Source organism: Lipotes vexillifer, unplaced genomic scaffold (assembly GCF_000442215.2).
Source record: "Lipotes vexillifer unplaced genomic scaffold, Lipotes_vexillifer_v1.1 scaffold1378, whole genome shotgun sequence".
Classification (NCBI taxonomy): Eukaryota; Metazoa; Chordata; class Mammalia; order Artiodactyla; family Lipotidae; genus Lipotes; species Lipotes vexillifer.
The window spans coordinates 1,745,817-1,771,655 of NW_006775104.1; the positions used below are offsets into that span (position 1 = coordinate 1,745,817).

At 39.7% G+C, this 25,839-nt stretch overlaps 1 protein-coding gene across 2 annotated transcripts in view; it reads right to left on the minus strand.

Moving 5' to 3' along the window:
* Positions 1-10,959: 10,959 nt before the first annotated feature.
* Positions 10,960-25,839, minus strand: part of SEC22A (SEC22 homolog A, vesicle trafficking protein) — a 73,424-nt gene continuing 58,544 nt past the window's right edge. For both annotated transcript variants that reach the window (XM_007449694.1, XM_007449693.1), the window contains exon 7: positions 10,960-12,068. In XM_007449694.1, coding sequence (XP_007449756.1) covers positions 11,868-12,068 — 201 coding nt within the window. In that variant the 3' untranslated portion in view covers positions 10,960-11,867. The remainder of the gene's footprint in view (positions 12,069-25,839) is intronic.

Here is a 25,839-nt window from a genome sequence, read left to right on the forward strand (position 1 = left end):
TCAACGGATGAATGGATAAAGAAGATGTGGTATATCTACACAATGGAATACTACCCAGCCATAAAAAAGAACAAAATTTTGCCATTTGCAGCAATGTGGATGGACCTGGAGGACATTATGATAAGTGAAATAAGTCAGACAGAGAAAGATAAATACTGTATGGTATCACTTATATGTGGAACCTAAACAATACAACAAACTAGTGAATATCACAAAAAAGGGGCAGACTCACAGATATAGAGAACAAACTAGTGGTTACCAGTGGCGGGGGAGGGGCACTGTAGGGGTGGGGGAGTGGAAGGTACAAACGATTGTAAGATAGGCTACAAGGATGTATAACCCAGGGAATATAGCCAATATTTTGTAATAACTGTAAATAGAATGTAACCTTTACATAAAAAATTTAAAAATAAATTTAAAGTTGAAAAAGCAAAACAAAAATAACACATTGCGTGGACTATCAACCAAATCCTCATCTGTCCTAGGAATGAAAATTCTTGGCACCATGGGATAAATAAGTCATGAAATGCCTTCCAAACCTTGGTCAAATTTATGACCAAGAGGGGGCCCTGTGGAAAGGGAATGTTGCCTGCCATTCCAGTTCTACAAGGATCAAGCCAACAGTGACTGCTGCCCCCTGATGGTGCACCCTGAGGGGAATCCATTAGGGAGAAATACAGGAAGCATTCTGTATTTTGAATACTGGCCCTATATAATTAAGATGCATATCAAAGGAATAATTTCAGTGAGCCCAGACTCTTGCATCTTCCCATACACAGAAAAAGACTAAAATCATTAACTTGAGATGTCTGTTTTTTTTTGTGAATAGGAGTAATGTTCTGATGGTTAACTACATTTTTTTCCCAGCAAAAAATCATATATATATACTGGCTCCTCCCTTACCTCTTCAGAGCAGCTCATCAGAGATACCTGAGAGACTGTCTTCTAGGCTATAGTTCTCAGTAAGTTCCCCAAATTAAACTTAACTCACAACTTTTAGGTGGTGTGCTTTTCCTCAGTTAACAGGGTCAAAATGTTAACTTGAAGCAGGGAACAAGAGAATATTTTCAAATGAGTGCTAAACAGATTCATTCCTTAAGCCCTCATGAGGTCTAGTCTACATCCCTTATCAGCAGGATGTAGCCAGAATGGTCACTGCCCTGAAACAGGGCTATGATTTAACCTCTCTGTCCCAAACTGTATTCCCTTTCTTATCCCTCTCCTGTTCCCTTCAGGATTGAGGAGTATCAAAGAAAAGGGGGTACTGAAACTGAGCAGGACCTTGCAGGGCCATTCCAGGTACAAAAGCCCCTTTGTGTTCCCTGTTTCCTGTTTGTAGAAAAAAGGTTTTGGTCTCCTAGGCCTTCCCTGAGTTACAAAGAGCAGACTCAAGCAGTTACTAATTAGGGAAGTGAGAGAATGGAGAAACCAAGGAAAAGCAGTCAAGGAAGTAATGATAGCTTAAACAAAACAGTCCTAGTTCCTCCTCAAGGGACATATATATATATAACAATCTGATGCATATCTCTGAGTTCTGCAGAAACAAAGACCCCCCCCCCCCTAGGTGGAGGATAGTGACTACATGCTGACCACAAGCAGTAGTACCCAGACTGGTTGGAACCAGAAGGTTAATGATTAACATTCCTGAAACACTGCCCTGTTACCTCACCAGCAACCAATCAGAAGAAGGTCATGCCCCTTGCAACCCTTACCCCAAATGTTGCCTTTAAAAACCTTCCCCTGAAAGCCATCAGGGAGTTTGGGTCATTTGAGCACAAGCTGCCTGTTCTCCTTACTGGGCACCCTTCAATAAACGCTGTACTATCCACCACAGCCAGGTGTCAGTATATTGGCTTTGCTGTGCTGTGGCTAGCAGACCTAAGTTCTGTTCAGTAACAGCCCCTCTTCCCCCATGACTGAGGAATGATCAAAAGCTAGGGGGAACTGAAACCATGGGTTAAATCCATTTCACCTGTTTTCACTAATCAAGGTAGTTTTAAGACTTGCATGTCTTCCAAGGGGCACAGAGCCTAAAAAACAAGATGTTTGCAGCAGTGTCTAGTTCAGCTTAGCCAAGAGTCAGCTGTGTCCAGTTCAAGCTGAGCTGGTTAAGACTAGGTAGGACCACCAGTCCCTCAACTGGGCATGGGCAAGCATCCTCTCAGTGACCTTTTGACATCAGAGGGCTGAAAACTCCATCTTCAGAAAACGCAGAGGCCTATAGCCTAGTTATGCCTGCACAAAACGTCCATTACCACACCTTTTTCCAATCATTCCCCACACTCCCCATGCCACAGTCCGCCCTGCTTCTTTATTTATCCCATAAATACCCCAAGTCCCTTGCTTTTGGGGAGGCGGATTTGAGATTTGTTCTGTAGTTTCCTTGTTTGCTTTGCGAATAAACCCTGTCTTTGCTGCAAACCTCAGGATCACAGCATTCTGTCTTGCTGCACATCCAGCAAAATGAACCTGGTTCAGTTAACACTCCCACCCTGCTGTGGGTAGTGGAGACCAAGCCTCAGGCAGGCCCATGAAACCATGCACGCAGGCATGTGCACACCATGACAACAAAGGACACATTTCAGACCTTCCCATCCCCATCTCCATTGAGCTAATCTCAGAGAACATGTTCGTTTCTCCCATAGAGATTTATACATTTTTTTCAAAAGCACATCCATACCTAGAATGTTAATTGGCAAGGGCACCATTATTATGTAGAGTGAGTTTGGAACACCACTTTAATGCCCACTGACAGCAAAGAAGCAAAGACTGCTAAAACCAAGATCTGACTTCACCCAACAGGGGGATGACTTGATGGTGGCAGGGAGGTAGCAATGTTAGCAGGAGGGCACAGTGAACCTTGGTGTACTGAGAAATCTGAAGGTAAATATTCACTAGGTAGCCGTGTTATGTTAAGACTTTCAAAATTACAAATACATTTACAGAACTTTTCCTAAAGCAAGTTTCACCTGAGTGGCACATAGATAACTCATGCTCAGAACTGTAGTCTTTACGAGATAAAACCTGGGTGTTTCCATATGCAATCTGGCCATGAGTTGCTAATCGATAGAAAATGAGCTTCCCAGAGCCTGCAAGAGATGTTGAGTTCATGTTGTCATAGGGCAGGAAAGCATTCTTAGGCACAAGATGTACACATCCAAAAGTAGTGCTGAGCAGACTCACTGCCACCTGAACAAGAGAACTGCACAGGTAGGGACAAGCACACTATGAAAACCCACAGCTTTTCAATTTTTCTAGATTGAAACAACTCCACAATGAAGAGAATACTGTACAGATCATCATGTCCAGAAGGGAGGAGTGACACGGCTGGGCCATGCTGGCTGTGGCAAGCAGCATGGAACACAGGTGTCAGGAGAAGGGTTGGAAGTGCTGGTGTTATCTGTGGGGCTGGGGGTGAAGGGACAGACGACCAGAGAATACCATGTCCCCTCATTTGGATGAACTTCACAGTGAATAAAGAGCTTTCACGTACATTTTCTCACTGTGCTTCCCCCTAAGCCTAGGAGGCAGTGGGAGAAATTGGTGTAGCTCCTGCAGTGGCTTGGACACTTGGGGACAAAAGCTGTGGCATTAGCCCAGGGGCACTTCTGTTCATTGGGCCCACCTGGCTAAGTACCAATGATCTTGGCAGGAACAGAGGGCTTGCCACTCTTCAAGGTTGACAGTAGGTGAAATGAGATCCCATTACTGTGGTACAATATAGCTTTTCTTATCTTTCCAAACTTTCAAAAAGGCCCTATGGTGGGTTTTTTCCTGTCTTGGGAGGAAAAATATATTTGCTCTCTTCCTCTAGCCTATCTTTCCTTCCTACTGGCTAAATCACTGCTTCACAAGACAGACACAAGAACAAAGCCAAGTGAGGCCATTAAAATGGCTGACCTCCAAGGTTTCTTCCTCCTCTGGCATTCCCTAACTCTAAATATTTGTGCAACTCTTTATCCTATCTTCATGTGCCAGACTACATGGATGGTGTAAACATAAACACAGTCCAGTTAGGATTTTAAGATGCTAGAGTCAACAGCAGAGACAAAAAAGGGATGAAAACACGTTGCCAAGGGGGCTCTGTGCGAAGATCACCTTCAAACCAAAGTTGGAAGCAGCCTTTGTTCTATCATCCTCCTGCCAACCCAGCAGCGGCAGCAGTGATGCATGATGGATGCCCTTTTCTATCAAGGGCCCTGATCCACGGAGTGGGGAGAGGTGAGTGGAGGTCAACCTAGGTTCACAGAGCAATCAGAGGTCCAGAAAGGCAGGATGATGGTAAGAAGACAAAGAGAAAGAAAATGATTCTTTGGGGCTGAGGCGTAAGTAGGCATCCTGTCCCCACTGGCTTGCCTGCCCCAAACCTCACCGTCTGTTTCTAGTGAGCAGAGCTGAGCTACCCTCTCCCTTGGTGAGTGCATATTCATCCACAAGGCCCTTTGCATATTGCTGGTCTATTAGGCCCATGAATTTAAAGAAGTCTCACTGGCACAGATGTAGAGAACGTATGGACACCAAGGGGGCAAAGCGGGTGGTGGTGGTGGTGGTGGTGGGATGAATTGGGAGATTGAGATTGACATATATACACTAATATGTATAAAATAATTAATATGTATAAAATAGATAACCTGTTGTATAAAAAAATAAAATAAAAATTCAAACAAATAAATGTCACTAGAACCTATTAGGAGCCTCATCACTTTTCCCCTCCCAGCCAATTTCCAATTTAGACCCACCTGTAATCTCTAGTTTGTCAGCATGTCTGGTTATTCTAACTTAGACTATTTTCCAATTTTGCAAAATTTGCTTCCCTGCTTTGACTTTGTTAGCTAGAGTGGCATCTCCGTGGCTCACATGGGATTTTTTTCTTTTTGGAGGGGCGAGGGGTGCATTCTCTTCAGATTACTCTCGAGAGCCACACTGCATTTGCGCTTTGTAAGAGTGCCTTGAGCTCTCACGTCCTGAGAGTCTATATATTTCCATACTGCGCTTGAGGGCTGCTGGCTGCCTTCCCCACCCCTTTCTCCCATCCATACACAGACCACATGCACATACACACCCACGGGGGCCCTACAGAGTAGTGGACATTAGGTGGCGGCCATCCAGGAATACCCGATAGACCGAAATTGGATGTTCAAAGCAAAGGATGATGGGGCCATAGTGCTGGTGCCACACTGTATAAGGTGAGGTTCCCCGAGGCACATTCCCCACTTGACAGCAGTGCTCCAGTACCTAGGAGACTTCAGGGTCCTGGAGAGCAGTCTACTTCTTCCAGGCTGAGTGACACTGGATTAAGTGACAACTTAATCCTGCTTACTTACCTCAAATGGAATTTGTTAAACTCACATAAATCCTGTATGTAAAACACCTGATGTACAGCAGGCATTTGGCAAATGTCAGTCCCTCAATTCCCTTCTCTGTCTTTGAATGCATCCCCGGTGCACTGCCCAGAGATCTTCACACAAGAGCTTGCCAGGGCAGGGCACCTGCCTACTAAATATTTCAATAGGATCCTCTCTTAATTCACAATTTCCGAAAAGCTATGTGCAATGATATATTTGGGGGCATTTGTGATTTAAAAGACTCCTATTATCTTGAAAGTAATAGTCACACCAACCAGAGAGACCACAGCGAGGTAGCAAATGCTGTCCTAGCACTTGCTGCGCCAGGCTCTAGGTGATTTACATTTATTGACTCATTCAATCCTTACAACACTTTGCCCAAAGCACTATTATCTCTACTTCAAAGATGAGGAAACTGAGGCAGAGAGGTTACATGACTTGTCGAGGTCACAATGCCAGTGGCAGGGAGAGCCAGGGGTCTGGCTCTAAACTCATAATCACTATTCAATAAAGCAAATAGTTACCTTCTATCTTTTGTTTAATGTTTTCAGATATAGGGACTACTTAAAGCAGAATTCCCATGAAATTACTTCATATTAAAGAACCAATCTATGCTGGCCTTCAGCTAGAAAAAGTAAATATTTGTAACACATGAATCACCAATGAAGCTTTAACATTCTATATCAAGAATCACTAACTCGGGCTTCCCTGGTGGCGCAGTGGTTCAGAGTCCACCTGCCAATGCAGGGGACACGGGATCGTGCCCCGGTCCAGGAAGATCCCACATACTGCAGAGCGGCTGGGCCCATGGGCCATGGCCACTGAGCCTGCGCGTCTGGAGCCTATGCTCCGCAACGGGTAGAGGCCACAACAGTGAGAGGCCCGTGTACCGCAAAAAACAAAAACAAAAACAAAAACAATCACTAATTCGTGTTAGTTTTATGAGAAAGACTAAACTTTATAACTCCTTGCCCTAAAATCTAAGGCACACTTAAGGTTCACTATACCTATGGCAGCCATCTGTCCTATGTGACTGTTATAGATGTTTAGGAAACAATTTTATTCAATCTAGGACATCTATACTGCAGGAATTAGCAGTGACCTGATCTCTTTTAAGAGCAATGTGTGTTACTTGTATATATATATTCCTTATATACTTCAACATATTTCCTAGCTTAATATTTACAGGGTGGTTAAAGAGTGTGAGTTCTGAGTAAGACTGATCTGGATTGAAATCCTGGTGCCACCACAAAGGTTAGACTGTGACTGTGTTCAAGTCACTTAACTTCTTTAGGGCTCAGGTGCTTCATCTATAAAACAGAAAGCCTTCATAAAGCTTCCTGTGAGGATGCTTAGCATACACAGTGCTATTTTCCCCTCCCTGTTGGCTTCATCTGTTCTCTCTGCTGCTGTAACAGTAAGAGCCCAGTGTTGTCAGCACACGAAGAACTTTCTCTCTGAAAGGCTCTGTTGGCATGGAAAAATGAGCACCAATTTTCGAGTCGTTTAATCCTGAATCCCAGGTTTGAACCTGAGCCTGTTTCCTCAAGTGAACATGAGACAGTGCCCATCTCCACCACCGTAAGGCTGCCATAAGGATTAACTACTATGTAGGAGGTCCTCACTAGGGCAAAAGGTGCTAACAAGCTTTCTTACAACATTAGTCCTAGGTATGGAGGAATTCAAAGTGCAAGGGCAAAATATTCTTTGTTCACCTTCAGGCAAGGTCCCCTTGACAACCCAGTCTTAAAGAAAAGCATTGGCCCAGAGGAGGCAGGTGACCTAGGCAGAGCTAGGAAGGGGCTGCTGGGACCAGACAGGAAACAAAACATACAAGCCCTATTTTCCTACTGTTAGATGGAGCCTGAATGTGCTTCTGCAGGCGATGCTGCACTGCTGTACTGTGGGATGTAGGAGAAAAGGGCAAATGTGAACCGTGGGTGGGGTTGGACTGAAAATACCGTTTGTTGCCAAGAAAACATCAGGAAGAATTCATAAGGCTACGGTACTGGTATCAGGAACTCTGAGAATGAAGCCTGTTCTCTCCTTGAGTTTCCTACGGCCTCCACTGTGCTTAGACTATTCATTACACACCAGCACCACCAATACAGAAGAAAACGTGTGTACACGTGTCAATGCCACTCACTGTAAACAAGCAAGGAGGATACAAGCCATGTGGCTTCCAACCATGCAATGCTGCAACACTGTGATTTCATCTGCTGAATAAAGAAACCTAGAAAGTTTGGCCACCCAAGGAAGAGATGTTACAAAAGTGGCAGCCACAGATACCACTTCTCTTTGAAAAGCTCAGTGCTCAAACAGAGGCTGCCAGCATTCAACAGCAGTCTTAGAACATTGATGAAGATGAGCAAACACCTCTAATCCTAATCAGTAAGACTAGAAGAGTAAAATCCTCAGCTGATGTGGCTTCTATACACAACTCATCCATAACCCTTGGAGTTGGAGGGGTTTCTTCCATTAACTTTAGGCTTGGATATTCCTAAAGCCAATTTAACCCAAAAATCAGGTTTGATTTTACCACAGTATTTTTAGGTAGAAAGACTCCATTTCCTTAGAGATAATAAAGCAGAAAAATACAAACTGACCACAAAGAATGCAGCCCTGAAGAGTGACCCATAATGTGTGGTAAAGCTAAGTATTCAATTTGGCCTGAGTAGTGGCTGATTTTGAAATAATTTATTTGTTCTTTTACCACATACACTATTATAGCTCTAACTTTTAAAGTGAACAGAAAGTCTGTTAAAATAACAAAAAGAAAAGTGAAGACACACACACACACACACACACACTTTGCTGTGTCTCTTGGAAATCCAACAGCCTGGAGTGGGTCCTTGGGTTACTCAGTAAACCTTTTGGAATAAAGGCCAAGCAACTGCCTTTTTGGTAGGTAGCTAACCCCAGGAGGAAGCCCTTTTGTGACATGGGGGGTTAAAGACTCACCTGACAAAGCTGGTCTCTATGGAGCCTTGACAAATCAGGAATCTAATGAGATTCCAGACATAGCCCAACAGAAATGGAGCTATGTGTTTCTCCAGACTGCATACCACTATGAAAAAGACCATATTTAATACCAAATAAGCGTGCTAACCCAGGGACAGCAGATTCATTTTACGTAAGTTATAAAATTATAAAATTAGGTAAAGGCTTTCCATGTCTCAAGGCATTTGTCTTGAATGGATTTTCAAGCTTTAACACGGATACTTGTCTTTAGCTTAGGAGCAGAATTCTCATGGGAACAAAATCCTCTATTAACCACACACACAAAAAACCTTGAAATGAAAGCCTTTGAAAGCTGGTACAAAGTTGAGGATCCAAGGCACAATCGTAATACAGAAATGTGTGTAAAACAATTGAGGATTTTGTTCATTTTAGCATTTCACAGGGCCCCCAAGAGCAAACACTTTTACCTGAATTCATCAGGAAGACGTCTCCTCTGAGAAACATGCTTTGACTTATGGAATATAGATCAAGGCAAAACTTGTTTTCCTTCTTCTAGCCTTGACTTCCAAGAAGTTCAAGAATCAAATTTTATACTAACAGCAATTTGTTCACCCTTCCTTCCAGTTTCATTGGTCTTGCTTTCCCCCCCTTAAAGTTCATATTTTGTTAACATTATTGGGTATGTCTTTTCTGGGTATGCTGCTTCGAATTCTTTGGGGAAAGAGCCCAGGTATAAATACACTTCAAATACAGACCAAAAAAAAACAAGCAACTATTGCAATTACTTTTAGGATATAAAAGGAGTATCTTTGGCCTCAGCATACCTCAATCAAAAGCAGTATTTCAGAATTACCTTAAGGAAGAAAATATACACCTAGATTTGACAGTAGCAGGCTAAATCTCATTATTTTAAGAAGTCCCCAGTACCTCAATTTTATCAAGGACATATTCCCTGAATATAATCTTAGTTATCTTCATTACTTTCCACTCTAGTGGAAAAACCCTGGGCTAAGAGATTAGAAATTGTGTGTGTTTTGCTCTTGACCCTAGGTAAGTCATTAGCATCTGATTACCTCAGTGTCCTCCTTCCTAATAGGAGAGCAAATACTATTCCCCAACACTACAAAACCCATTATGATTAGGTAGGTAAATGCGGACTTGCTCTTAGAAGTAAAATTGCAATATAAACACAACATATTACCATCATACACATTAGAAGCCTAAGTGATTCTCTCTCAAGAGCTTAAAAACTTCTTTATATTCATGGCAAAAATTTACCTTTCCAAATTCAGTTTCTTTGGCAACAACATGATAGAGGCAGGGAAGTTGTATAAACACTGAGAGATGCAGGCACCAAATAATGAAAGAAAGCATTTCTATACATAAAACATTATTTATACCTGTTTTCATTTTTTACATTAAAATGTAAACATCCCCTTATCCAAAATAGCTGGTGAAAAGGCAAAACAAAAACAAAAAACAAATTAAGCCTTTAAAGATAGCTGGTGAGTTTTCAAGTGTCCTTGCTCAATGTATCCAAATACCAAATATTATAATTCAATAATTAGGAGAACCAAACTGGTAAAAGAGATATAAAATATCAATATACAGCAAAATCACAATGAACCAGAATACTCCAATCTCCTGGTTAATCAACTATTTACAAGAAAACTCTTCTTGCTTTAACCATTAGTTTAGAAAAAAAACTTTCTAAATTGAACCACTTTACTTTCCTGGCTCAGTAACTACGAAACGCCAAACATAAATCAATTTTATTTTGATGATTTAGGATCATGTGGTACCTTGGGATATCTCTCAAAATATTCATAATTTCTGTGCAGTTTTGTTAGAGGCAGAAAATTGGAGGGAACTGGAGTTTCTTGCATTAAATAAATCCCCGAAATCGTTAAGCTTACTGTCTTCTTTTGTCTCATTCTCCTGAAAGAGTGTAGCAAAAAGGTTCTAATTAAGCAAGATTTCTCATTGTAGACATACCTATGTATACTGGTTCTGGAAACAGTGCAGTTCAGTGACTTTACCTCTCTGGACAATTTCTTCTGGAAAATTAATATACCCAGAACATGAATTATATGTAATGGGTCCACTGTTTTTCTGGATATCAAATTTCAGTACCTTATGAATTCCTTAATTGGAATCTTTTCTCAAGAAAATCACTCATGAAGATGACTTCGAAACCAGAAGAGCTGTAGATTTTGCTAATGGAAACAAACTATGCTTCCTCTATTATAAATTCAAAGCTGCTTAAACAATCTTTATAAAGTTATCAAAAAGTAAGTTCTCTAAGATAGTAGGTGCTTAACTCCTCAAAGCCATAAAATAATAAGAGGAATAATAAGTGCTGAGAGAAGAGTCACCTTCTGATTCTTTTAGAACAGCTCAGTGTCTCCATAGTGCAGGACCCATGCCACTTGGTGGCATGCAAGATGATTTTAGGTGATACACAACACAGAATTAAATAATGCTGAATCACAGTGAGAATGGCATTCCCTTTATAATTTTCTTTTAAACTTCTGATAATTCCACAGACAGAGGCTCCATTTTGGTGCCGGGTAACGTCTCTCTCACTGCAACAAAGAAAGAACAGGCTTTTTGGATTCAGAGCCTTGGCAGGAATTAGTATCCAGCTAGAATTTAATAACATCTTTGTTTTATTTTTATTTATTTTGTAGTTATCATTTTTTTATGGAAAACTGATGCTGGTTTTCTACTTGGAATAGAGGTTAGTTTCTTTTTTAAATATTTTAAAATTTTAAAGATAAATATTAAGTAAATAATAGCATATGTAATACTCAAGTGATTGAAGTTTGGCAAACAATGGCTATAGCCTAACAAATATTTTTAAAAAGTGATTTCAAAAGAAAGTATAAACATGGCCTAGGAAAAAAACATGTGTCACTGTGTTTTCAATACTTGCGATGCTCCAGGGATGAGCTCACCAGAGCCTTCTCCTACATCGGGTGATTTCCAGGGTTAAGATTCAAGCAAAAATATAAAAGGAAAAAGAACCCATTCCACACCAATCTGGACTTCACAAACTCATGGTACCATAAATGTGCAAAATCTAATATTTAGCAAGTAATTTGTTTTACACATAAACTTTCCAATTCACTGCAGCAACTTTTTATTTGGTCTACACTAATGCCTCACAAAGGCAAACCCAGGTTGTAGAGCTCCTGCTTAGTTCTCAGAGCAAGTACCACACGTAATTTTTGACTGAACTCTCCAGCCAGGATTCAGGGCTGCTGGCCAAGTCTTCCAATGGCATTTGACTGTTCTTCCACTGCCATGGCCCTGCAGAGAGGTCTCCTCATCTTCTTCTGATTGATAATCTTATGGCCAACATTCTGCTGAGAGGAGTTTGCGTAGCAGGTATGGCACGCTCATAGGCCCGCCATGCTGACTTAAAACTAAAAGGACAGCTGGAGAGAAAGACAGCAGAGCTTCTCATTTGTGGTGAACAGTTTCTTCATCACAGTGGTAGTTAAGATATGCTCCCTCCTTTTTCCCCTGAAGCCAAGGCAACAAGTCTGAAGGACGGTGTCAGACATCGTAATCAGGAGCCTTGCCCTGGGCTTGCCTCAGCCAGATCTGGAGTGTAACAAATGCTCCCACAGTCACGTGAAAGAAAAGCTGCCAGAGGTTGCGCAGTTCATAGAGATACATGTTGCATAGACAGATTAAGCCAAAAGTCAAAAAAGATTTGACATTCCGCCAGCCGGTGTAGTAGACAAATAAATAACACTGTTGAAAATATAAAAATGAAAGATGATTAGGGTTACAGGAAAAGAAATAGATGCTTCTATTATAAAGCTGTAACAGGTCACAGGGTAAAATATGAGAGTGGAAAAGGGGATTTTTCAACTACGGATAAGACAGTGTAATATCTTTAATACACTCAGCTATACACTCAATGTATCTTTAATATACTCCCTATTTAAAAGGGAAATAGGTTTAAGAAATAGGTTTGCGTAATCTGGAATCAGAGGAAAAGAGCTATAGAGAACATTTTGGAGACAACATAATCTGAATATGAATCCTCTATTAGACAATATTGTATCAATGTTAAATTTCTTGGGTATGATAAAGGTATCATGGCTATGTAGAACGATGTCTTTGTTCTCAAAAGACCCATGTTCAAGTTTTTAGAGGTGAAATATCTTGATGTTTGTAACTTATTTTAAAAACAACTGTGCAGGAACTTCTGCTTCTGGGATGATGGAGTTGATGCACTTTCCTCTATTCTTCCCACTAAGTACAACTAAAAACCCTGAACATTATATATCAAGCAAAAGATGACTCTGGATGATGAAGAGAAGAAGGCAGATAGGCTAAGGACCCTGAGACCCAGGGAATGACACGGTGGTAAACTACCTTTTTTTTTTTTTTTTTTTTTTTTTGCCTCATATATCCCAAACTTGGAGCTCAAGAAGCTGGCAACTAGAAACACCAATGGATGCACACCAACAAAACAAACAAAAAAACACTCAGTAAAATCTTGTTCTCTCTAGCCAAAAGACCATGAGAGGGGTACCTTTCCAAGACAGAGAACTTTTACATAATAACTATTCTACTCCAGCCAAACACCACCAAAAACAAAACAAAACAAAACAAAACAAACCCACAAAAAAACTGTGACCACCCACACCCACCCCATCAAAGCCTATGTGGGGAACCTATAATGCTCTAAGGAGATGTTCTAACAGTCCAGGGCTTCAGAGAAGGCAAGTGGGAAGCCAGAACTTTGACTCCCACCCTGTGGTGTCAGTGGAGACCAAGTGGGACTCTGGACATTCACCTCCACTTGACATTAGCAGGGCAATGGATTTCTCATCAGAAACCATAAAGTTCAGGTAAGAGTGGAACAACATTTTTCAAGTGCTGAAAGAAAAGAGCTGTCAATCCAGAATCCTATACTCAACAAAAATATCCTTTAGGAATGAAGGGAAAATAAAGACATGAGAGAAGACTAAGAGAATTTATCACCAACAAATGTACTCTAAAAGAATGGCTAAAGGAAGCTCTCTGGATAGAAAGGAAACAACAGAAGAAGGAATCTTGGAATAATGGATAGAAAAGGAGCTCAGCAAAAATACAGGTTAATGTAATAGGCTTGCCTTTTTAAGAACTTTCTAAATTACGTTTGATGGTTGAAGTAAAAATTGGTAACACTGCCTGATGTGGTTCTAAATATATGTAGAGGAAATATTTAAGACAATTATATTATAAATAGATGAGGACAAAGGGACATAAAGGGAGGTACAGTTCCTATGCTTCACCTGAACTGGTAAAATGATAACACCAGAAAACTGAGATAAGAAGGTGAAATGCAATACCTAGAGCAATATTTAAAGCTATACAAAGAGACATACTCAAAAACATTATAGATAAGCCAAAATGGAGTTCTAAAAGAATGTTCAAGTAATCCACAGGAAGACAAGAAAAAGAAAACAGAAAAATGAAAAACTGAAAACAAAAAATAAGATGGCAGACTTAAGTTGTAACATATCAATAATTATACTGAATATAAATGACTTAAATATAGCAATTAAAAGATAGAGATTGGCAGGGTATATTAAAAAACATAAATGAACTCCATGTTGTCTACGAGAAAATCAATCCAAATGACATAGGCAAGTTAAAAGTAAAAGGATGGAAAAAGATATAGCATGCAAACATTAATCAAAAGCAAGCAGGAGTGGCTATCTTACTATTAGATAAATATAAAAATATTTCGGGACTTCCCTGGTGGTCCAGTGGTTAAGACTCCAGGCTTCCACTGCAGGGGGCACGGGTTCTATCCCTGGTCAGGGAACTAAGATCCCAATGTGCTGCACGGTGCCACCAAAAAATAAAAACTTAAAATAAATAAATAAATAAAAATATTTCAAAGAAAGTAAAAATAACCAGGGACAGAGAGGGATATAATGATAAATGGATCGGAGAGAGACCTTCAAGATGGTGGAGGAGTAAGCCGGGGAGATCACCTTCCCCCCGCACAAATACATCAAAAATACATCTACATGTGGAACAACTCCTACAGAACACCTACTGAATGCTGGCAGAAGACCTCAGACTTCCCAAAAGGCAAGAAACTCCCCACGTACCTGGGTAGGGCAAAAGAAAAAACAGAGACAGAAGAACAGGGACAGGACCTGCACATGTGGGAGGGAGCTGTGAAGGAGGAAAAGTTTCCACACACTAGCAAGCCCCTTCACCCCACCGGAGATGGGGGGTGGTGGTGGGGAAGCTTCAGAGCCACGGAGAAGAGTGCAGCAATAGGGGTGCAGAGGGCAAAGCAGAGAGATTCCCGTACAGAGGATCGGTGCTGACCAGCACTCACCTGCCTGACAGGCTTGTCTGCTCACCCACCGGGACTCGTGGGGGCTGGAGCTGAGGCTTGGGCTTCGGAAGTCAGAGCCCAGGGAGAGGACTGGGGTTGGCTGCGTGAACACAGCCTGAAGGGGGATAGTGCACCACAGCTAGCTGGGAGGGAGTCCGGGAAAATGTCTGGAACTGCATGAGAGTCAAGAGACCACTGTTTTGGGGTGTGCGAGGAGAGGGGAGTCAGAGCACTGCCTAAACGAGCTCCAGAGACAGACGCGAGATGCGGCTATCAGCGCGGACCCCAGAGATGGGCATGAGACACTAAGGCTGCTGCTGCAGCCACCAAGAAGCCTGTGTGCAAGCACAGGTCACTATCCACACCACCCCTCCAGGGAGCCTGTGCAGCCCACCACTGCCAGGGTCCCAGGATCCAGGGACAACTTCCCAGGGAGAACACATGGTGCGCCTCAGGCTGTTGCAATGTTATGCTGGCCTCTGCTGCGGCAGGCTGGCCCTGCATTCCATACCCCTCACTCTCCCTGGCCTGAGTGAGCCAGAGCCCCCTAATCAGCTGCTCCTTTAACCCTGTCCTGTCTGAGCAAAGAACAGACACCCTCAGGTGACCTACACGCAGAGGTGGGGCCAAATCCAAAGCTGAACCCCAGGAGATATGCGAACAAAGAAGAGAAAGGGAAAGGGAAATCTCTCTCAGCAGCCTCAGGAGCAGTGGATTAAATTTGCAGAATCAACTTGATGCATCCTGCACCTCTGGAATACCTGAATAGACAACAAATCATTGCAAAATTGAGGCAGTGGAATTTGAGAGCAACTATAGACTTGGGATTTGCTTTCTGCATCTAATTTGTTTCTGGTCTTACGTTTATCTTAGTTTAGTATTTAGAGTTTATGATCATTGGTAGATTTGTTTATTGATTTGGTTGCTCTCTTCCTTTTTTTTATATATAGATATATATACTTTTTTCCTTTTTCTCTTTTTGTGTGTATGTGTATGCTTCTTTGTGTGATTCTGTCTGTATAGCTGTGCTTTTACCATTTGTCCTAGGGTTCTGTCTGTCGTTTTTTTTTTATTTTAATATAGTTTTTAGTGCTTGTTATCATTGGTGGATTTGGTTTTTGGTTTGGTTGCTCTCTTCTTTCTTTCTTTTTCTTTGCATTATTTTAATTTTTTAAATTTTCAATAATTTTTTTAATAACTTAATTTAATTTCTTTCTTTCTTTCTTTTTTCTCCCTTTCTTCTGAGCCATGTGGCTGACAGGGTCTTTGTGCTCTGGCCGGGTGTCAGGCCTGTGTCCCTTGAGGTGGGAGAGCCGAGTTCAGGACCCTGGTCCACCAAAGACCTCCTGGCTCCACATAATATCAAATGGCGAAAGCTCTCCCAGAGATCTCCATCTCAACACTAAGACCCAGCTCCACTCAACCACCAGCAAGCTACAGGGCTGGACACCTTATGCCAAACAACTAGCAAGACAGGAACACAACCCCACCCCCATTAGCAGAGAGGCTGCCTAAAATCATAATAAGGTCACAGACACCCCAAACACACCACTGGACGTGGTCCTGCCCAGCAGAAAGACAAGATCAAGCCTCATTCACCAGAAGACAGGCACCAGTCACCTCCACCAGGAAGCCTACACAACCCACTGAACCAACCTTACCCACTGGGGGCAGACACCAAAAACAACGGGAACTATGTACCTGCAGCCTGTGAAAAGGATACCCCAAACACAGTAAGTTAAGCAAAATGAGAAGACAGAGAAACACACAGCAGATGAAGGAGCAAGGCAAAAACCCACCAGACCAAACAAATGAAGAGGAAATAGGCAGTCTACCTGAGAAAGGATTCAGAATAATAATAGTAAAGATGATCCAAAATCTTGGAAATAGAATGGAGAAAATACAAGAAACATTTAACAAGGAGCTAGAAGAAAGAACTAAAGAGCAAACAATGATGAACAACACGATAAATGAAATTAAAAATTCTCTAAAAGGATTCAGTAGCAGAATAACTGAAGCAGAAGAACGGATAAGTGACCTGGAAGATAAAATAGTGGAAATAACGACCGTAGAGCAGAATAAAGAAAAAAGAATGAAAAGAATTGAGGACAGTTTCAGAGACCTCTGGGACATTAAACACACCAATAGTTGAATTATAGGGGTCGCAGAAGAAGAAGAGGAAAACAAAAGGACTGAGAAAATATTTGAAGAGATTAGAGTTGAAAACTTCCCCAACGTGGGAAAGGCAATAGTCCATCAAGTCCAAGAAGCACAGAGAGTCCCATACAGGATAAATCCAAGGAGAAACATGCCAAGACACATATTAATCAAACTATCAAAAATTAAATACAAAGAAAAATATTAAAAGCAGCAAGGGATAAACAACAAATAACATACAAGGGAATCCCCATAAGGTTAAGAGCTGATCTTTCAGCAGAAACTCTGCAAGCCAGAAGGGAGTGGCAGGACATATTTACAGTGATGAAAGGGAAAAACCTACAACCAAGATTACTCTATCCAGCAAGGATCTCATTCAGATTCAACGGAGAAATTAAAACCTTTACAGACAAGCAAAAGCTAAGAGAATTCAGCACCACCAAACCAGCTCTACAACAAATGCTAAAGGAACCTCTCTAGGCAGGAAACACAAGAGAAGGAAAAGATCTATAATAACAAACCCAAAACAATTAAGAAACTGGTAATAGGAACATATATATCGATAACTACCTTAAATGTAAATGGATTAAATGCTCCCACCAAAACACATAGACTGGTTGAATGGATACAAAAACAAAACCCATACATATGCTGTCTACAAGAGACCCACTTCAGACCTAGGGACACATACAGACTGAAAGTGAGGGGATGGAAAAAGGTATTCCATGCAAATGGAAATCAAAAGAAAGCTGGAGTAGCAATTCTCATATCAGACAAAATAGACTTTAAAATAAAGACTATTACAAGAGACAAAGAAGGATACTACATAATGGTCAAGAGATCAATCCAAGAAGAAGATATAACAATTGTAAATATTTATGCACCCAACATAGGGGCACCTCAATACATAAGGCAAATGCTAACAGCCATAAAAGGGGAAATCAACAGTGACACAATCATAGTAGGGGACTTTAACACCCCACTTTCACCAACAGATCATCCAAAATGAAAATAAATAAGGAAACACAAGCTTTAAATGATACATTAAACAAGATGGATGTAACTGATATTTATAGGACATTTCATCCAAAAACAACAGAATACACTTTCTTCTCAAGTGCTCATGGAACATTCTCCAGGATAGATCATATCTTGGGTCAAAAATCAAGCCTTGGTAATTAAGAAAACTGAAATAGTATCATGTATCTTTTCCGACCACAATGCTATGAGACTAGATATCAATTACAAGAAAAAGTCTGTAAAAAATACAAATATAAGGAGGCTAAACAATACACTACTAAATAACCAAGAGATCACTGAAGAAATCAAAGAGGAAATCAAAAATACCTAGAAACAAATGACAATGAACACACGATGACCCAAAACCTATGGGATGAAGCAAAAGCAGTTCTAAGAGGGAAGTTTATAGCAATACAATCCTACCTCAAAAAACAAGAAACATCTCAAATAAACAACATAAACTTACACCTAAAGCAATCAGAGAAAGAAGAACAAAAAAACCCCCAAAGTTACCAGAAGGAAAGAAATCATAAAGATTAACTAGATCAGAAATAAATGAAAAAGAAATGAAGTAAACAATAGCAAAGATCAATAACTAAAAGCTGGTTCCTTGAGAAGATAAACATTAATTGATAAACCATTAGCCAGACTCATCAAGAAAAAAAGAGAGGGGGCTTCCCTGGTGGCACAGTGGTTGAGAGTCCGCCTGCCGATGCAGGGGACACGGGTTCATGCCCCGGTCCGGGAAGATCCCACATGCCGCAGAGCGGCTTGGCCCGTGAGCCATGGCCACTGAGCCTGCGCATCCGGAGCCTGTGTTCCGCAACGGGAGAGGCCACAACAGTGAGAGGCCCACATACCACAAAAAACAAAAACAAAAACAACAACAACAAAAAAAAACAGGAGAAGACTCAAATCAATAGAATTAGAAATGAAAAAGTAGAAGTAACAACTGACACTGCAGAAATACATAGGATCATGAGAGATTACTACAAGCAACTATATGCCAATAAAATGGACAACCTGGAAGAAATGGACACATTCTTAGAAAAGCACAACCTTCCGAGACTGAATGAGGAAGAAACAGAAAATATAAACAGACGAATCACAAGCACTGAAATTGAGACTGTGATTTAAAATCTTCAAACAAACAAAACCCCAGGACCAGAGGATTCACAGGCGAATTCTATCAAACATTTAGAGAAGAGCTAACACTTATCCTTCTCAAACTCTTCCAAAATATAGCAGAGGGAGGAATACTCCCAAACTCATTCTACGACGCCACCATCACCCTGATACCAAAACCAGACAAAGATGTCACAAAGAAAGAAAACTACAGGCCAATATCACTGATGAACACAGATGCAAAAATCCTCAACAAAATACTAGCAAACAGAATCCAACAGTACATTAAAAGAACCACACACCATGATCAAGTGGGGTTTATTCCAGGAATGCAAGGATTCTTCAATATATGCAAATCAATCAATGTGATACACCATATTAACAAACTGAAGGATAAAAACCATATGATCATCTCAATAGATGCAGAAAAAGCTTTCGACAAAATTCAATACCCGTTTATGATAAAAACCCTCCAGAAAGTAAGCATAGAGGGAACTTACCTCAACATAATAAAGGCCATATATGACAAACCTACAGCCAACATCATTCCCAATGGTGAAAAAATGAAACCATTTCCTCTAAGATCAGGAACAAGACAAGGTTGTGCACTCTCACCACTATTATTCAACATAGTTTGAGTTATACTCCAATAAAGATGTAATAAAAAAAAAAAAAGAAGTTTTAGCCACAACAATCAGAGAAGAAAAAGAAATAAAAGGAATCCAAATCAGAAAAGAAGAAGCAAAGCTGTCACTGTTTGCAGATGACATGATACTATACATAGAGAATCCTAAAGATGCTCCCAGAAAACTACTAGAGCTAATCAATGAATTTGGTAAAGCAGCAGGATACAAAATTAATGCACAGAACTCTCTTGCATTCCTATACACTAATGATGAAAAATCTGAAAGAGAAATTAAGGAAACACTCCCATTTACCACTGCAACAAAAAGAATAAAATACCTAGGGATAAACCTACCTAAGGAGACAAAAGACTTGTATGCAGAAAACTATAAGACACTGATGAAAGAAATTAAAGATGATACAAACAGACGGAGAGATATAACATGTTCTTGGCTTGGAAGAATCAACATTGCGAAATGACTATACTACCCAAAGCAATCTACAGATTGAATGCAATCCCTATCAAATTACCAATGGCATTTTTCACAGAAGTAGAACAAAAAATTTCACAATTTGTATGGAAACACAAAAGACCTCGAATAGCCAAAGCAATCTTGAGAAAGACAAACGGAGCTGTAGGAATCAGGCTCCTGGACTTCAGACTATACTACAAAGCTACAGTAATCAAGACAGTATGGTACTGGCACAAAAACAGAAATATAGATCAATGGAACAGGACAGAAAGCACAGAGATAAACCTACACACATACGGACACCTTATTTTTGATAAAGGAAGCAAGAATATACAATGGAGAAAAGACAGCCTCTTCAATAAGTGGTGCTGGGAAAACTGGACAGCTACATTTAAAAGAATGAAATTAGAACACTCCCTAACACCATACACAAAAATAAACTCAAAATGGATTAAAGACCTAAATGTAAGGCCAGACACTATCAAACTCTTAGAGGAAAACACAGGCAGAACACTCTATGACATAAATCACAGCAAGATCCTTTTTGACCCACCTCCCAGAGAAATGGAAACAAAAACAAGAATAAACAAATGGGACCTAATGAAACTTAAAAGCTTTTGCACAGCAAAGGAAAACATAAACAAGACGAAAAGACAGCCCTCAGAATGGGAGAAAATATTTGCAAATGAAGCAACTGACAAAGGATTAATCTCCAAAATTTACAAGCAGCTCATAAAGCTCAATATCAAAAAAACAAACAACCCAATACAAAAATGGGCAGAAGACCTAAATAAGCATTTCTCCAAAGAAGACATACAGATGACCAACAAATACATGAAAAGATGCTCAACATCACTAATCATTAGAGAAATGCAAATCAAAACCACAATGAGGTATCACCTCACACCAGTCATAATGGGCAGCATCAAAAAATCTAGAAATAATAAATGCTGGAAAGGGTGTGGAGAAAAGGGAACCCTCTTGCACTGCTGGTGGGAATGTAAATTGATACGGCCACTATGGAGAACAGTATGGAGGTTCCTTAAAAAACTACAAATAGAACTACTGTATGACCCAGCAATCCCACTACTGGGCATATACCCTGAGAAAGCCATAATTCAGAAAGATCTATATGTACCACAATGTTCACTGCAGCACTACTTACAATAGCCAGGACATGAAAGCGACCTAAATGTCCATCAAGAGATGAATGGATAAAGAAGATGTAGCACATATATACAATGGAATATTACTCAGCCACAAAAAGAAACGAACCTGAGTTATCTGTAGTGAGGTGGATGGACCTAGAGTCTGTCATACAGAGTGAAGTAAGTCAGAAAGAGAAAAACAAATACTGTATGCTAACACATATATATGGAATCAAAAAAATGGTTATGAAGAACCTAGGGGCAGGACAGGAATAAAGATGCAGACACAGAGAATGGACTTGAGGACACGGGGCGGGGGAAGGGTAAGCTGGGATTAAGTGAGAGAGTGGCATGGACATATACACACTACCAAATGTAAAACAGATAGCTAGTAGGAAGCAGCTGCATAGTACAGGGAGATCAGCCCGGTGCTTTGTGACCACCTAGAGGGGTGGGATAGGGAGGGTGGGAGGGCGACGCAAGAGGGAGCAGATATGGGGATATACGTATACGTATAGCTGAGTCACTTTGTTATAAGACAGAAACTAACACACCATTGTAAAGCAGTTATACTCAATAAAGATGTTAAAAAAATGATAAATGGATCAATCAACCAAGAAGATACAGCAATCCTAAATGTGTATGAACCGAACAACAGAACTGCAAAAACTGATAGAACTCAAATGAGAAATACACAATTACAGTTGAAAAATTCAATATTCCTCTCTCAAGAATTGATAGAACTAGCCAGAAAATCAGCAAGGATACATAAAAACTGAACAATGCCATCAACCAACAGAACCTAATCAAAATTTATAGAACACCCACTCAAAAACAGCAGAATACACATTCTGTTCAAGTGCCCAAGGAACATATACCAAGACAGACCATATTCTGGGCCACAGAACAAACCTCAACAAATGTAAAATAACTGAAATCACACAGAATATGTTCTCAAACTACAATGGAATCAAACGACAAATCAGTAATGGAAAGAAAACCAGAAAATATCCAAACACTTGGAAACTAAGCAACACATTTCTAAATAATCCATAGGCCAAAGAGGAAATCCCAGGGAAAAAATTTTTAAATACACTGAATTAAATGAAAATGAAAATACAACAGCTCAAAATTTATGGAACACAGCTAATGAAGTGCTAAGAGGGAAATCTGTAACACTAAATGTATACATTACAAAAGAGAAAATTCTCAAATCAAATTATCTAAGCTCCCATCTCAAGAACCTAGAAAAAGAGTGAAATAGACATAAAGCAAGCATGAGGAAAGAAATAATAAAATAAAATAGAAAATAGGAAAAAAACAATAAAATAAAGAGCAGGCTCTGTGAAAAGATCAATGAAATAAACAAGAAAGACCGACAAGGAAAAAGAGAAGATACAAATGATCAATATGAGGACTGAAACAGGAAATATCACCACACAGCCTACAGACATCAAAAGGATAGTAAGGGAATACTATAACCATTCGACACACAAATTTGATAACCTAAGTAAAATGGACCACTTCTTCATAAAACACAAACCACCATAATTCACCCATTATAAAACATTATTTGAATATCTCTATAACTATTAAGAAAATTGAATTTAAGACTTATTAAATAGCTGAAGTAATCAAAACTATATGGTACTGGCAGAGGGACAGACACATAGATCAATGGAACAGATACACAGCCCAGAAAAAGATCCACATAAACATGCCCAACCGATTTTTTTTTTACTGCAAAAGCAATTCAGTACAGAAAAAAAAAAAAAGTGAAAAATTAAACTTCATAAAAATTTTAAATGCTTAATCTGCAGAAGACTCTGTTAAGAGGATGAAAAGACAAGCTAAGACTGGGAGAAGATATTTGCAAACTACGTATCTGACAAAGGACTAATATCTGGAATATATAAAGAACTCTCAAACTCAAGAGTTTAAGACAAACAATCTCATTAGAAAATAGGCAAAAGACATGAACAAACATTTCACCCAAGATAATACAAAGATGACAAATAAGCACATAAAATTATTTTCAACATCATTAGCCACTAGGAAAATGCAAATTAAAACCACAATGAGATATCATTACACGTCTATCAGATGGATGAAGTATTAATAAAAAATAGAGAAGACACCAAATGCCAATAAGGATGCAGAAAAACTGGATCACTCACACAATGCTGGTGGGAATGTAAAATGGTACACTATTCTGGAAAACAGATTGTCTCTTAATAAGCATGCAACTATTATGCACTACCACATGACCCAGCAATTGCACTCCTGGGCATTTATCTCAGAGAAATGAAGACTTTTTTGTTCACACAAAAGCCTGTACATGAAGGTTTATAGCAGCTTTATTTATAACAGCCAAAAACTAGAAACAACTCAGATGTCCTTCAAATGAGTGACTGATCAAACTGTGGTACAGCCATACCATGGAATATAATTCAGCAATAAAAAGGAACAAACAACTGATACATCCAACAACTTGGATAAATCTCCAGAGAATTATGCTGAGTAAAAAATGCCAATCACAAAAGGTTACATACTATATGATTCCATTCATATAACATACTCAAAATGAGAAAATTATATTAATGGAGAACACACTAGTTGTTGCCAGAGATTAAGGAGGGGTTAGGGCAGGAGGGAACGATAAAAGGCAACATGAGGAGTCTTTATGGTGATAGGGCTGTTATATATCTTAACTGCATCAATATCCATAACCTGTTGTGATATTGTATTATAGCTTTGCAAGATGGAACATTGTGGGGAAGCAGGTAAACATTATACAGGCACTCTCTTATGACTCCACATGAGTCTAATTATCTCAAAATAAAAAGTTTAATAAGAAAAACAACTCTATACATTCATTTTATCTGCAACTTACATTATAAACAACAAATATACAAACTATATGCACAAACATACAAAGAGAGAAATGAGATAAAGCAAGTGCTGCAAAATGTTAACAATTGGTGATTCTAGGTGTACCAGTTTCTCAACTTTTCTGTAAGTCTGAAGGTTTTCAAAATAAAACACTGAAGGAAAATAGTCTCTAGTTTCTTCAGACTTCCTCTGATTTCCTATTTTATCTTCTTTTTTTTAGGTCATGCCACGTGACTTGCAGGATGCTAGTTTCCCGACCAGGGATCGAATCCGTGCCCCCTGCAGTGGAAGCGTGGAGTCCTAACCACTGGACCACCAGGGAATTCCCTGATTTCCTATTTTAAATGCTCCATATCAAGATTATCTCTATCTGGCTGAATGCTGTGATTCCCTAAGTACCCATGGCCTGGAGGGAAAGGCAACAAACCACGTAGTAGTGGCCTTTGAGGTCTGATCTGATGGAGATGAAAAAATATCCTGACAATTGGAGATAGAGCATGTTATATGGTAAAATGTAATCACTTAGTTTTTACTGTGGGAAAAACAACATTATTATCACTCTGCTCAGCATATTTGGAAAGCATGCAGTTTCATGCCTGTCAATATGAAGGAAATTGGTTTTTTGATTTTCTTTTTTAAAGCATGAATTTGTTTATTTTTCTCAAGTTAAAAGGTCACCTGGGTGACACTGCTCCACCATGAGGCAACTCTAAAAACTACTTTTAGCTGTTCTGAGAAAGGTAACAGAGGTGTGCCTATCTATAGGCAAGAGCACTGGTTCTGGAGTCGCCTGGGTTCAAGTCACTGACTGGCTGTAAGAACTGTCTGGACCTCAGTGAAAAATGGTGATAATAATAGGATTAGTGTGGGGCTTTCTTTGAGGATTTAATGGTACAAGGAAAGCAAAGAGCTTAGCACAAAGCAAGAGCTCAATATATTTTTGCATTATTATTAGAATTTAAAATTATTTCACTAAGGCAAAACAGCTAGAAGTATATTTTATAAGAACAATCATTCAGGAAATTATTTTAAAGTTAATATTTACCTCACACTGTTTTAGAATCATATGAAATAATGCCTATAAAAGTTATTAAATTATAACTTTATAGCATTATAAAAATCATGTAAATATAGGAATTTTGCTTAGAGACAGCATGATATAGTGGAATGAATATGACACTGAAAATCAGAACACTCAGGGTTCTGACTCTACCACTTACTGGCTATGTGACCTCAGGATAGTACTGAAACTGTCTCAGATTTTTCCTTTTCAAAAATGAGGATATATACCTTGTGTGATAGGACTGTAGAGATTAAAGTAGAAAATCTACATAAGAATATTTCATAAAATTAAAGTACTTGTGACATCAACGAATACAAGCTTTCACATTTCCTGCATGAAATGTCATTAATTAAATTCAATCTGCCAAATTTTACAGGAAAAATTTCTGAAGCTAATATAAATGATTAAGAAAAATTAGGGGATTTAAAAAAAAAATGGTGCTGGGACTTCTCCGGCGGCCCAGTGGTTAAGACTCTGCGCTCCCAATGCAGGGGGCCCAGGTTTGATCCTTGGTCAGGGAACTAGATCCCGCAGGCCACAACTAAGAGACAGCATGCTGCAACTTTAAAGATCCTGCGTGCCGCAACTAAGACCTTGGAGCAGCCAAATAAATAAATACATTTTTAAACGTGGCCACTGAAACTGAAATTTCTAATATGTCTTTACAAAA